The sequence below is a fragment of the Scatophagus argus genome, chromosome 5 (assembly GCF_020382885.2).
Source record: "Scatophagus argus isolate fScaArg1 chromosome 5, fScaArg1.pri, whole genome shotgun sequence".
Taxonomy (NCBI): Eukaryota; Metazoa; Chordata; class Actinopteri; family Scatophagidae; genus Scatophagus; species Scatophagus argus.
The window spans coordinates 16,406,407-16,418,559 of NC_058497.1; the positions used below are offsets into that span (position 1 = coordinate 16,406,407).

General features: G+C 41.8%; 2 protein-coding genes across 4 annotated transcripts; one reads left to right on the forward strand and one right to left on the reverse strand.

Annotated features, from left to right (window-relative positions):
- The first annotated feature begins 686 nt into the window (after window positions 1-686).
- gfm1 (G elongation factor, mitochondrial 1) lies at window positions 687-11,396 on the forward strand. The gene is made up of 18 exons (XM_046389226.1): window positions 687-877; window positions 1,030-1,182; window positions 1,288-1,420; window positions 1,728-1,932; window positions 2,488-2,604; window positions 2,905-3,055; window positions 3,844-3,998; window positions 4,149-4,233; window positions 4,316-4,453; window positions 4,753-4,854; window positions 4,985-5,041; window positions 5,156-5,293; window positions 5,748-5,830; window positions 9,558-9,720; window positions 9,848-9,992; window positions 10,106-10,266; window positions 10,400-10,453; window positions 10,946-11,396. Exons 1-18 carry the CDS (start codon window positions 803-805, stop codon window positions 11,072-11,074), a joined length of 2,244 nt encoding a protein of 747 aa, XP_046245182.1. The 5' UTR covers window positions 687-802; the 3' UTR covers window positions 11,075-11,396.
- Window positions 5,871-12,004, reverse strand: lxn (latexin). Of its 3 annotated transcripts, none has more exons than XM_046389229.1 (7): window positions 11,593-12,004; window positions 8,365-8,541; window positions 8,217-8,279; window positions 7,411-7,585; window positions 7,085-7,221; window positions 6,658-6,720; window positions 5,871-6,259 (listed from the first exon to the last, which is right to left on the reverse strand). In XM_046389229.1, exons 1-7 carry the CDS (start codon window positions 11,743-11,745, stop codon window positions 6,143-6,145), a joined length of 885 nt encoding a protein of 294 aa, XP_046245185.1. In that variant the 5' UTR covers window positions 11,746-12,004; the 3' UTR covers window positions 5,871-6,142. The 3 variants fall into 3 exon arrangements, with proteins under 3 accessions (XP_046245185.1, XP_046245186.1, XP_046245187.1); XM_046389230.1 differs by lacking the exon at window positions 11,593-12,004 and adding an exon at window positions 8,841-8,955; XM_046389231.1 differs by lacking the exon at window positions 11,593-12,004 and adding an exon at window positions 8,869-8,938.
- Window positions 12,005-12,153: the final 149 nt, after the last annotated feature.

Below are 12,153 nucleotides of genomic sequence, written 5' to 3' on the forward strand. Positions count from 1 at the left end.
CCGCTGCATGGGAATCAAGCCATACTAGAGTAAAGGTGATTTAAAAATGCTACCTTCAAATGCTCCCTGAAATTTTGATCCACAGCCGCTCAAGGTTGGTTTCCCTCATAAACTGCATATCAAATAGCTGAATCACTGTGACGTCCAGTATTTAGTAAGCAACCTAAGGTATAGGTATTAAAAAATATACATACAGTGTAAGAAAGGTATGGTATGGTAAACAAATAAAACACTGCTATAACAGACAAAATGATGACATTCAATTGTAATTAGGTTTTTCCATATATTCTGACTTCATTCATGTCATTTTCAATTCCATCTTGTCTTATTTACTTGATAAAAAGGATTCGGCCTCCACATTTAATTGTTCAAAAGATGCACTTTAACATGCTGGTGGCTTCAAGATATTTAGAGTTCCCTCACAGCATTTGAAAGCAGCGTAAGCCTTTTTCTCCATACGCATTTACGTTCACGTATTTGTAGCCACCGCTTGGAATTTGTGCAAAAATATGTTTGACTTTTCAATTGACTTTTCAACAATTCTTTTGACTCTTTAAACTGAATATATATATATATACATATATCGCTCACAAATCAAACATTATACAGTGCATCTTTTTATATTGACATTGTTTTCTTTTAATACACGCAAACAGCAATAGTTTTGGCACTTTCGGGTTTCCGTAGTTGCGGAAGTCGATGCGGAACATTCGTCAGGGTCCGGCGTGACATTCAGCGGTTTGTCAGAGTCGGGGGTTGTGTAAAGAGGAGTACGACCACTCTGGGCCTGACCGTCGTCAAAATGAGGGTGCTTAAAGCGAGTCTAACGTTGGCAAAAACACATCTTTTGGCACCAGGAAGCGTCACTATTAAAAAGGTAAGATTAGATAACCTCAGGTGCTTGCAGTTGTACCCATTTGACATCAGACTTCATCCTAGCTGCTCTGCCACCCGTGCTTTGCATTACACAATCGGCAAACAGACAGAAATGGCTTTGAATATCGACCGTCCTCTGTTTCATCTCCACAGGTGCTCATCAATAGCTGCCGGACATGCTCCTCTGGTGTCTTTCCCAACGAGAGGATCCGCAACATTGGCATCTCAGCCCACATCGACTCGGGGAAGACCACCCTGACCGAGCGTGTCCTGTACTACACCGGCAGGATAGCAGAGATTCACGAGGTGGCCGACTGGACTGTGTTTGTGTGATGATCGTGCTGCTGCTGCCAGGTGAGTTTTTACGAGTGTCCGGTATTCAAGAGCTGTTTTCTCTTCTATGGCGTGTAGGTGAAGGGGAAGGACGGTGTTGGAGCCACTATGGACTCCATGGAGCTGGAGAGGCAGAGAGGCATCACCATCCAGTCAGCTGCTACATACACCATGTGGAAGAATCACAACATAAACATCATTGACACCCCAGGTACCAAACGCTGCATTTGATTCGGGATCATTTGGGACAAAGTGTTGCATATGGCCCCTGTTTATTCACTGTTTGTTTTAATTTGGATAGATACAAATGGGTAATAATGCAGGACCATGGTTAAAGTGGTCAGGTGTCAGCTCTTAACTGTTGGAAAACATGCCCACAAAATCACTTTGAAATGCCACCTAGAATCTTTACCAACTCCAGGACTTAACCTCACTGATCAGAAGTGTCACATTTTCATATTCATAGTGTTTTTTTGTTTTTTTTTTTCTTAATGTCACTGTCCCCCTCTGTACTCCAGGTCACGTGGACTTTACCATTGAAGTGGAGCGAGCGCTGCGCGTGCTGGACGGAGCTGTGCTGGTTCTGTGTGCAGTGGGAGCAGTTCAGTGTCAGACCATGACGGTGAACAGGCAGATGAAACGCTACAACGTCCCCTTCCTCACTTTCATCAACAAGCTGGACCGCATGGGCGCCAACCCTAACCGAGCCCTGCAGCAGATGAGGTGCGGTACCCTCACAGTGTAGAAAAACATGCCAAAGAACTCCTTTTTAGTCACATGTAGAGCTGCGTGGTTCTATTATTTTTTCTTTCTTCCTTCCTTTATTTTATTTTATTTTTTGGACACTTTAAGAGTGATAATCTAACAATATTTTGAGTATAATCATTGGTGCTTTTACATAATATGATACTCCAATAGAAATCCAGACCAAAGCACAGTATAGATTAAAATCAGTATTGTTTCAGGATTCATTCGCATGATAGTCTGTATAACTTTTTCCTACATCCACTATGCCTAAGCATTTTTAATTAATAAGTGTTATTGAAAAAAACAAATAACAGACATGGATACAAGAAATTGCAAAAGGAGACAGGATTCAGACTCATGCAGCTGTGTTTCTATAGTACAGACAGTAACAGACTAAACCTCCTTGTCTCTCCATTACACTGCATTCGCTGGTTGACATGAAATCATTGTTCCGCAAACAATGTTGTGATCAGCTGTGGTTTTCCTTCCTGTATTTTGATCATATGTTTACATTTTCTTTATCGTCTTCAGATCCAAACTGAACCATAACGCCGCCTTTATTAGCATCCCCATCGGCCTGGAGGCGAACATGCGTGGCATCATTGACCTTGTAGAGGAGCGGAGCATGTATTTCGAAGGACCCTTTGGGTGAGGGATGTTCCCCTGTGATAGCTTGTCCATGCAGAGATCTGTTTGTGACATGGTGTGAACCAGTTGTTGCTACCTGCACTATGATTGACAGCCAAGTAAATTTTAATTGCTGTGTGGTGATAAGAATATATAGATAGCTTGGCTATATTAGAAATAAACATCCTGCAGGTGTTGGTGACAAAAGTCTTCCAAATAATCATCAAATTTCAAGCATTATTTTCTGTCACTGTCTTGATGTCTGAAATTCTGTTCCTCAACAATGCCAAGCGGGTTCAAACAGTTTCTTCCTCTCTGCAGTCAAACTGTCCGCTACGATGAGATCCCGGCAGATTTTCGTGCTGAGGCTGCAGACCGGAGGCAGGAACTGGTGGAGTGTGTGGCCAACGCTGACGAAATGCTGGGAGAGATGTTTTTGGAGGAAAAGATTCCAACCAAAGATGACCTTAAGGTTATTTTGACAAGAAAATCACCTTTCTTCCTGTTGAAAATTAGAACTTATAGTTGATTCATCATTAGCTTGAAAAATAATCCTTTACATTACAAATCATCAAAGTCTGAAGAATCCACACCTCTGTTTGTGGCTCTGGGAGGTTGTGCTTAAGCACAGATGCACTTTGAGCTAAATGCTAACATCTGCATGCTAATATGCGCACTGATGCTAACATGCTAAGCAGGTATGTTTCCCATCTTAGATAGATAGACAGATACTTTATTGATCCCGAGGGAAATTCAAGAAATTTTTGGTTTAACATGTCAGCATACTGACATTAACACATCAGCACTAAGCCTAAAGTGCAGCTGAGGCTGATGGGAATGTCATTATTTTGGTCATAAACCGAAGAACTAGAACAAAAAATAATAAATATACCTGATGATGGCATTAGATGGAAAATCTTTACAGCTGATCCCGATGGGGACACAAATCTGTGTAGCAAAGGCCACCTGTCCAATAGTTGTAGAGACTTGTCATAAAAAAGTCAAAAATGTCAATCAGTGCAAGCAAAAATAAAATGGTAATACATTCACTAGTTTCTGAGACAATTTAGTCTGGACCACAGTGGTAGACCTAGCCTTGCTGTTTTGCCTAAATTTGCTGAGATCTAATTTAGACTGCCTTCAAAACTTGACAGTTTGTTTGTTTAAACTAAACAAATAAGACCAAAAAACGTTCAAAATGACATGACATGAACCCTTCAGTGTTGCTCGACGTCCCTGTGTCTTCACCCCCCCGTGCAGGCTGCAATCCGCAGGGCCACAGTGCAGCGACTCTTCACTCCAGTGTTGGTGGGCACAGCACTGAAGAACAAAGGCGTCCAGCCTCTACTGGACGCTGTCCTGGATTACCTGCCCAACCCCACTGAAGTCAAAAACTATGCTATCCTCAATGACGAGTGAGAATGGAGAGTTTTTCATTCGTTTACCAAGTCTCCTCTGCTAGTATTAATAGATTAAAGAAATCAAATGAATGTTTTTGAGTTCATTTGATGCTACAAAATCTTTGTGAGAACTTTTGTGGACTAATGAGTTTGTCACTGTGTTAGAAATGCCAAGGACACATCAAAGATTCTAATGGACCCCACAAGAGACTCTTCAAACCCCTACGTTGGTCTGGCCTTCAAACTAGAGGTAAAATACTGTTCTTAATCTTTGATCTCTGCAGTTTTGAGAAACATCTTAATCTGTCTGATTCCTGGGGTTTCATTAACAGGCAGGGAAGTTTGGCCAGTTGACATACGTGCGGGTGTACCAGGGCAATCTGAAGAGGGGGGAGTACATCTTAAACACACGTACAGGGAAGAAAATCAGAGTTCAGAGGCTTGTGCGTCTTCATGCTGACCAGATGGAGGTGAGAACAAGCCCATGTATGTGAGGAAAATGTTAGAGGTCACAGTTTTCCATCTGTGGTTTGCAGTTTGAACATCAGCGGAACATGACTAGCTAAAATGGTTTAAGTTCCTCTTTTGGCACCAGTCAAGTGTGCAGATAACAACCACATCCCCTGTGACACCAGAGTAACTTGTTTTTATTCCTTTTGCATCTAAACAAGACACGAAACTGTTTGCTAATCGCTAAAAACAAGACATTTGGAATGAACTCGGTCCTAAAAATGATTCCTATCCTTTAATGTTGTCCATTCTGTTTCAGGATGTGGATGAGGTCTATGCAGGAGATATTTGTGCTATGTTTGGTGTCGACTGCGCTAGTGGAGACACTTTTACATCCAGGACCAGCGCTAACCTCTCCATGGTAACTTAAATCTCTTGCGATAGAACAAGAAACCTGCTCACTTTAAGGTGTTTTGGGGAAATTTTCTCTTTTTTTTCCTCCAAGAAGTAAAGATAATTTTGTGTTCATTTGATATAATCTTGTCCCACAGGAATCGATTCATGTCCCAGAGCCTGTCATTTCCATGTCAATTAAGCCACTCAACAAGGTAAACAAAAACAACAACCTTGAATGTACCCATATGCACTGTAAAAATCCTACTCAGGAGTCTAAGCCACATTTGATGACTCTTCTCCCTCATTGTCATCTTGTCTCTCACCAGACTGACTTGGATAAATTCTCCAAAGGTGTTAACCGTTTCACCAGGGAAGATCCGACTTTTAGAGTGCATTATGACACGGAGTGCAAAGAAACCATCATCTCAGGCATGGGCGAGCTGCATCTTGAAATCTACTCTCAGGTACCCAGTCAAGAACATCTTGCATGTTTGATACGAGATGTCTTTTACTGATACAGCTTCATATCTAGTCGGTTTTGGTTTGTGGAAGTTTTGAGCTACGAGATGAAGTTCCAACTAATACTCTGTTTGCTGTTTGGTCTGTGTTAAGTGCCAAAAAATGTTATGGAAAAAAAAAATTAAGTCTTTGCAAATATGACCCAGAAACCCTTAACTGTCTGGTTCTGTGAGGGGAAAAAAACTCAAAGGACAAACCAAATGCTACTGAGTGGGGTTTTTGAAGTGAGAACCAGACAAGATCTCTTAACCTCAGACTGAATCTGATTGCATGTTAAATGGAAACATCGAGTGCCCGCACTGAAAAACAGGTTTTTCGTCATGTTTGGAAGGAATTGTCCCTTTAAATCTAACATATCTGACCTTCCCCTCCTCTTCATTCATGTTTGGTTTGTTTCAGAGGATGGAGAGGGAATACAACTGTCCATGTGTGATGGGGAAGCCCAAAGTGGCTTTCAGAGAGACAATCACCAGCCCTACCACGTAAGTGCTGATCTCCTGACACACGCACACACACACAAACTGAGGCAATACAGACACTTTATTTCTGCTAAAATACAACAGTAACCAAAACCACTACAAAAGTAGCACAGTGTACTGAAATCATCCCAAGATATGATGCATTCTATTAAACTTTTGATGGTTTCTTTTGTACGAGGTTTGTGCTGCAACCATCAGCAGCAAATCTTGGTTTAGTACTTGAAGCATCATCATATACATTTTTATGCTCCGAAATACAAGAATACAAGATGTGAGCATCAGGAAGTTCTTTTGGCCGTGATGAGTGTGAGCAGTTTACTTTGTGTTTGGTGGTTTTTCACAATCTTGGCAGTGTGGCAGCTGTTCCATCTGCAGCACTTTAACTCCCCCTGCAGGAGTCCAAGTGAACTGCAGTTTCCAGTGAATGATTTCCTGCAAAATCAAATTAACGTGTGTAAAACTGCACATCATGTGATGCATATCAGCATGATCTTCTCAACTGGTACCAGACCAGTACACTATACTGACCAGTATAACAAACCCAACCAGTATACTAAAATGGCTTGCTATTCAGATAATCATTTTATTACTTATCAGGGAAATACATCAAATGTTAACTATTTACAGCCTTAAATTATGTAAATGGACTTTATTTTATGATTCAAGTCACTGAACAAGGAATGCATTTTTTGCCCCATTACGCTGAAAAGTCAAAGACCAAGGTGCTGGACAGAAGGTGTGAAGGCCATCAGTCATTTTATAGACAAATAAATGGTTAAAAATATTTAGGTGATGGCAAATGAATAATAATAAGCAGTAGTGGTCGTTACCTGGGACACCATTTCATGCAGCAGTATGTGACAATCAAACTTCAGCTGGTCGTTCTCAGTCGGCTGCAGCAGAGGGAAACAAACAAAGCCAAAGAGAAGCGGGTACAAATGTTACCAGCTTACTTGGTGTGCAGATTCAAGTCTGCCAAAAACATCACATCGTGGCAGAATATTTTCTCTGCCCCATTATGCAAAACCTCCTGCCTGAGAAGAGTGTATGACAAAAAAAAATTACTTTATTAAACTGACTGGAGCTTTTCTTCTTTGTCTTAGTATAGACAGTCTGCAGCTGAATGTGGATGCTGCACAGTAATCAATGACTGTGCCCTTTAGAAGGAAGATCATCCAGTTTGAATAGAGATAACTTTAATCCCACTTGACAATCGTGGATAAATGAGTAGACCCAACAGCAGATAAGACGACCTACCAGCTGTGTGATGTTGGCCACCTGAGCCATGTTGTACAGAGTGTTTTCAGTCGATTCGTTCAGCATGATGAAGCTGGAGGCCACAGTGCCCAGATGCCAGAGAGGCCTCATGTCGGGTTCAATGTGACCGTAACTGTCTGTTGGTCAGGACATCAGTGTGTTATGTTGTGTTTCGTCAGAAGAACACAGAGTTTACTTAAAAACCACAAGCTTCAAGTGTTGAAATCTCAAGAAGCTGTAATTTTAAAGTGCAGATGTTGTGCAATACCTGACTTTGTGAGTTGACTCAGAGCAATAGTCCGTACAGTTTGCTTTATGGTACGTACCAGGTAGAGTTTCTGCTGACAGCAGGCTTTGGTTCATCTTATACTGTTGGTAAAAAGCTTCTTCTTGAGCTGACGTGTTGATTTTCAAGAGCTCCTCGCAAGAGACCTGGACCCGGGCTGAGCCCTGCCGTCCTGCACTCGCAAAGAGAACCTCTGCGGAGCATTTCTCCGAAGTCTGGATGAATTTTTAAAACAAAGCAAACAAGACTGAGCAAAGGTGTAGTCCACATGTTACCATCTGAGCCCATGAGTCAGAGCTGCGCTGCACTGCTTACTTTTGTCTGCTTTTTAGTTAAGTCTTGTACAACCTGGTCAGACCTGTTCCGATTCAATTCAGTTAATTTATTTTCAATTCAATTCAATTCCCTCTAGAACCATTAGAGAGATTATAGAGATTATTCATCTTTAAATGAAAATTTGCAGTTATAATATCTTTCAAGGCTCGCAGTGTGAATGCAGTACATCGCACTCCTGAAATGTTCAGGATAAATGCTGTCATTTAAACAATGATTATCTCCATTTGAGAAGTGAATTTAAAGGCTAAACAGTCTTCACAAATGAACCTAAATGAGCACTGAAAGGTTTTCCATGATCTCGTTCAGGAGCAGAATTTGATCAGATTACACATGTTTTTTAAAATCTGCATAGGGATGATTGAGTCAGGTACTGCTGATTACCACTGTAAAACTAAACAAATTCAGAAATTCGGCCAAATCAAAGAACAGCTACTCTAGACTGAAGGACTATGTGCTCCATAGATGCAGACGCATAAAAAAAAAAAATGTAAAAAAAAAATCACATCTTACGTTGCTGATTATCTCCTGCACTGAGATCTCCAGCTGATACTTTCTTTCAGAGTCTGTCACATTCTGAACAGGAACAAAATAACCACAGTTGAAAGCAGTCAGAACTTGAAACCCTTCTTTATAAACTATAGTTTAACTGTTAACAGACCTCTGCGTTGCCGCTGTGGACACTCTGCAGTCCGAACAGCCGGTATGGAGAGCCGTAGCGGTTGTTGAGGTAGTGTTGAACCACTTTGGCCGCCCTCTGAGCAGGGTAGTGACTGGGGTTCAGCTCTCCAGTCGCCATCACATCCTCCTCAACTTCCTCTTCTACCAACACTTCTTGCTGTTATTCCACAGTAAGCACAGACAATGAGAGAGAGAGGGAATAATGAAAATATAGCAACTCCCTGTAATCGACAGGGAGGAATCCCTGAAGGACTTTGACCCTCATGTGTCAGCGGGGTGGAGCTTTTGTCTTGCTGTTGGTTCATATAAGAAAAGCCTTAGACACAAGGAGAACATCCACTGAGCCATGCAAAAAGGAAAGCAAATAGTGGAAGTATAAGTGAACGTACAGGTGAAGAGGTGTACAGCTGAAGAACGTGATGAATTATTCAATAAATAAGGGAGTTTCATTCTTGCCTATTAGTGGAATCCTGTAACAACCTGCCTGTTTGATCCGACATTCAGTCTGAGCTGCTCGTCATGCTGATGGAAAGACTACTTCCCACTTCCTGTTTCCTCTGACACCAGAGCTTTCTGAGGACGGCCCTCCTTTTTCCTTTAAAGAGACAGAGCCCCAGTCCTCCCTACTGCTTTAACTGCCCCTAGCTTTAACTGATTCAACTGCAATTAAATTAGACAGGAAGTGTCAAATTTAGCTGGAGATTCAACGTGTTTTGTGGGATACACCAGCATATTTTACACAGTGATTATATCCAGTGTTTTTGACCATATTGTGCTATACTAGTGACTGTAGCCTAATTATAAATGGAAGTGCAAAACCCACTCTGTCTTCATGTAACTTTTAAAATAACATTACTTCTTCTGTACCTAAATTGACAATATTCTCAGAGAAAAGTGAAATTAGAAAGAAATGTTATTTGATTGAACTTTATTTGAAGCCACTGTGCCTCCTGTGTTAGTGTTCTCTAAGGGCAGGTGTATTTACGTTACTGTGATTTGATTAGTTCATCTTTTTGGTGCCACTAAAAAAAAGTGTTGAATATTCAAAATTCCACAGTGCAGCATCCATTACCAACAGATCTGCTCAAAGATGTTTAAACCAGAGGTTGGAAGACACACACTCTGCCATCCCTGATGGTTCAAAGTGTGAATATTTTGTCCCATTTTCTGCAGGTTTGACTACACTCACAAGAGGCAGTCTGGCGGCGCTGGACAGTATGGTAAAGTTATAGGAGTCCTCGAGCCTCTTGATCCAGAGGATTACACCAAGGTGGAGTTTGAAGACCAGACTGTTGGAACCAACGTCCCGAAGCAGTTTGTACCAGCTATTGAAAAGGTTAACTTTAACTTTAATTTAACTTGTAGTCACAGTGAAAGGGCAGCTACATAATTTACTTGAACACTAACTGAAAGCCATTTACTTGGTTGTCTTTTATCTCCTCTTTGGTCCCATCATCCTGCAGGGCTTCAGGACAGCCTGTGAAAAGGGACCTCTTACTGGGCACAAGATCTCAGGAGTCAGATTCCTCCTGGAAGACGGCGCGCATCACATGGTGGACTCCAACGAGATCTCCTTCATCCGAGCAGGAGAGGGAGCACTAAAACAAGGTGTGAACTACATCAGATATGACGTCTGGTTTGATTTTATTTCGTCCCGTGTTGACTTTGTGTCCGACGTTGTGAATGTGCGTCAGTGCTGATTTCTACGTGCTCTCCTGCAGCTGTAGAAAAAGCCAACGCGATCATCTTGGAGCCGGTCATGTCTGTGGAAATCGTAGCTCCTCAGGAGTTTCAGGGAACAGTGATCTCTGGAGTAAACCGTCGGCATGGTGTTATCACAGGACAGGACGGAGCTGACGGGTACTTCACTCTGTACGCTGATGTGAGTATAGCTTGTACATTTTATTACACGCACACACAGCAAATATCTAGAGTCTTTCAACTTGCACTATCAGCTTTCTCATCCTTAACCTCCATTTGTAATTGAACTAACTCCAGACTGTTTCTCCCAACAGATTCCACTAAACGACATGTTCGGATACGCCACAGAACTTCGCTCCTGCACGGAAGTAAGTTAAACCTCAACTTATGCCTGTATATAAATGCTGTCCTCTCTGTTTGTGTGTATAAATGTTACAGCTTTATTATTTTGAAAGTGGTTATCGAGCTTTCTAATATCTATCTATCTAGCTATCAGTCGTAATCTAATAAAAAAGAAAAGTGAGACAAAATACTGCATAAATTCCTGTTTTAATGATACATTAACCCTGTATAAAGTCTGCCTACTAATACTTTGTGTGTGCGGTGTGCTGTATGGATGTTCAGTTCTACTCAGAGCAAATCAAATCTGAAAATCACTCTCTCCCACTCAGAAATGTTATTGCTAGGAGCTCAGATGAGAGTATAAACATGTCGATGCTGTGGTCTGTTTAGAGAGCTTTTAGTGAAGAAATCGAATTGAAACTGGAAAAGTGTGTGGGCAGAGGAGTCTTAAAATTCAAACAGCTTCCATAATGCATTAAAATTACATAAACTAACATCCTCTATCATTGTGTGTTCAGGGAAGAGGGGAGTACACCATGGAATACAGCAGATACCAGCCCTGCCTGCCGAGTACACAAGAGGAACTCATCCACAAATACTTAGAAGCTACAGGGCAGCTGCCTGCGAAGAAGAAGTGGAAGAGCTGAAACGTGTCTACCCAGCTGCATACTGTTGAACTTTGACATAACCACCGTCCCTCACCTTTCTGCCCGTCATCAATCCTGACTTAACAATAAGTCTTTAATATGTGGAGCCATGCAAAACTTTGAAACTTTACTTTTATTTTGGAGTTCAAGTTATTTTTTTCTCCTTAATGTCTGACCCTTGTAGGAAACATATTTATTACCTTTAATTTAGCACCATTTGACCTTTTTGGTGGTTGGTAAGGAAAGCTTTGACTTTGTACTATGTACAGAATGGTCTTGATGTAATAACAATTGCAACAAAGATATATATCTGTCTTTTAAAGCGTAGCTCTTTCTTTTTGCGGGTCATTTGTGTCTCACCAACCTCTTATGAACACGCAATTCGTGGAAACCCACGTTTCTCTTGGGCATTTTGTGCAGGTATTTCACATGAGCAATGCATCTGCAGAACAAATGAAAGCCAAAACCAAGGAAACACAATCGCACACCAAAGCCATTTGATCTAGTGCTTTTCTCACCTGTCCAAAGACCTTCGTTTGCTCCACCGTCTCTGGGACGCTGTTGGGATGAGCCGACAAGGCCGCCGGGTCAGCCTCAGGTCGGATCGTCACACTGGGGCTCCCAGTTACCCCAGTTAACACAGCCAGAACAACGATGGTCCTCAGACTCATTATAGCATGCAGTAAAAGACCGAAGCCAGAGAGGAGAAGATGACCACTCCTGTGAAAGAGTGCAGGCGAGCAAACGACCCTCCTGTTATGTAACAGAGGAGGGAGGGAGGGAGGATCAGAAAGAAGAGACTGTCCAGATTCTTCCTGTTTATTTTTTTTGTCCTCTTAACTAAACGAACTGCTCCACTTTATCCGGCTCTGTTCTTCGTATGCTCTCATGCAACTCACTTTAGCTGTCAGCCCCCAAATGTTTCAGCACCCTCACCAGAAGAGCTGAGTAGCTCAGGAACAGTTATCCCATTAGAGCTGCCACTCGTGAAGCAGCTGTGATTAATCCGTGAGCTTGATAGGTTGCAGCCTCGCATGCTGGAATAAATGACGGGGAGCAGGAACAAATTAACCGTGTCC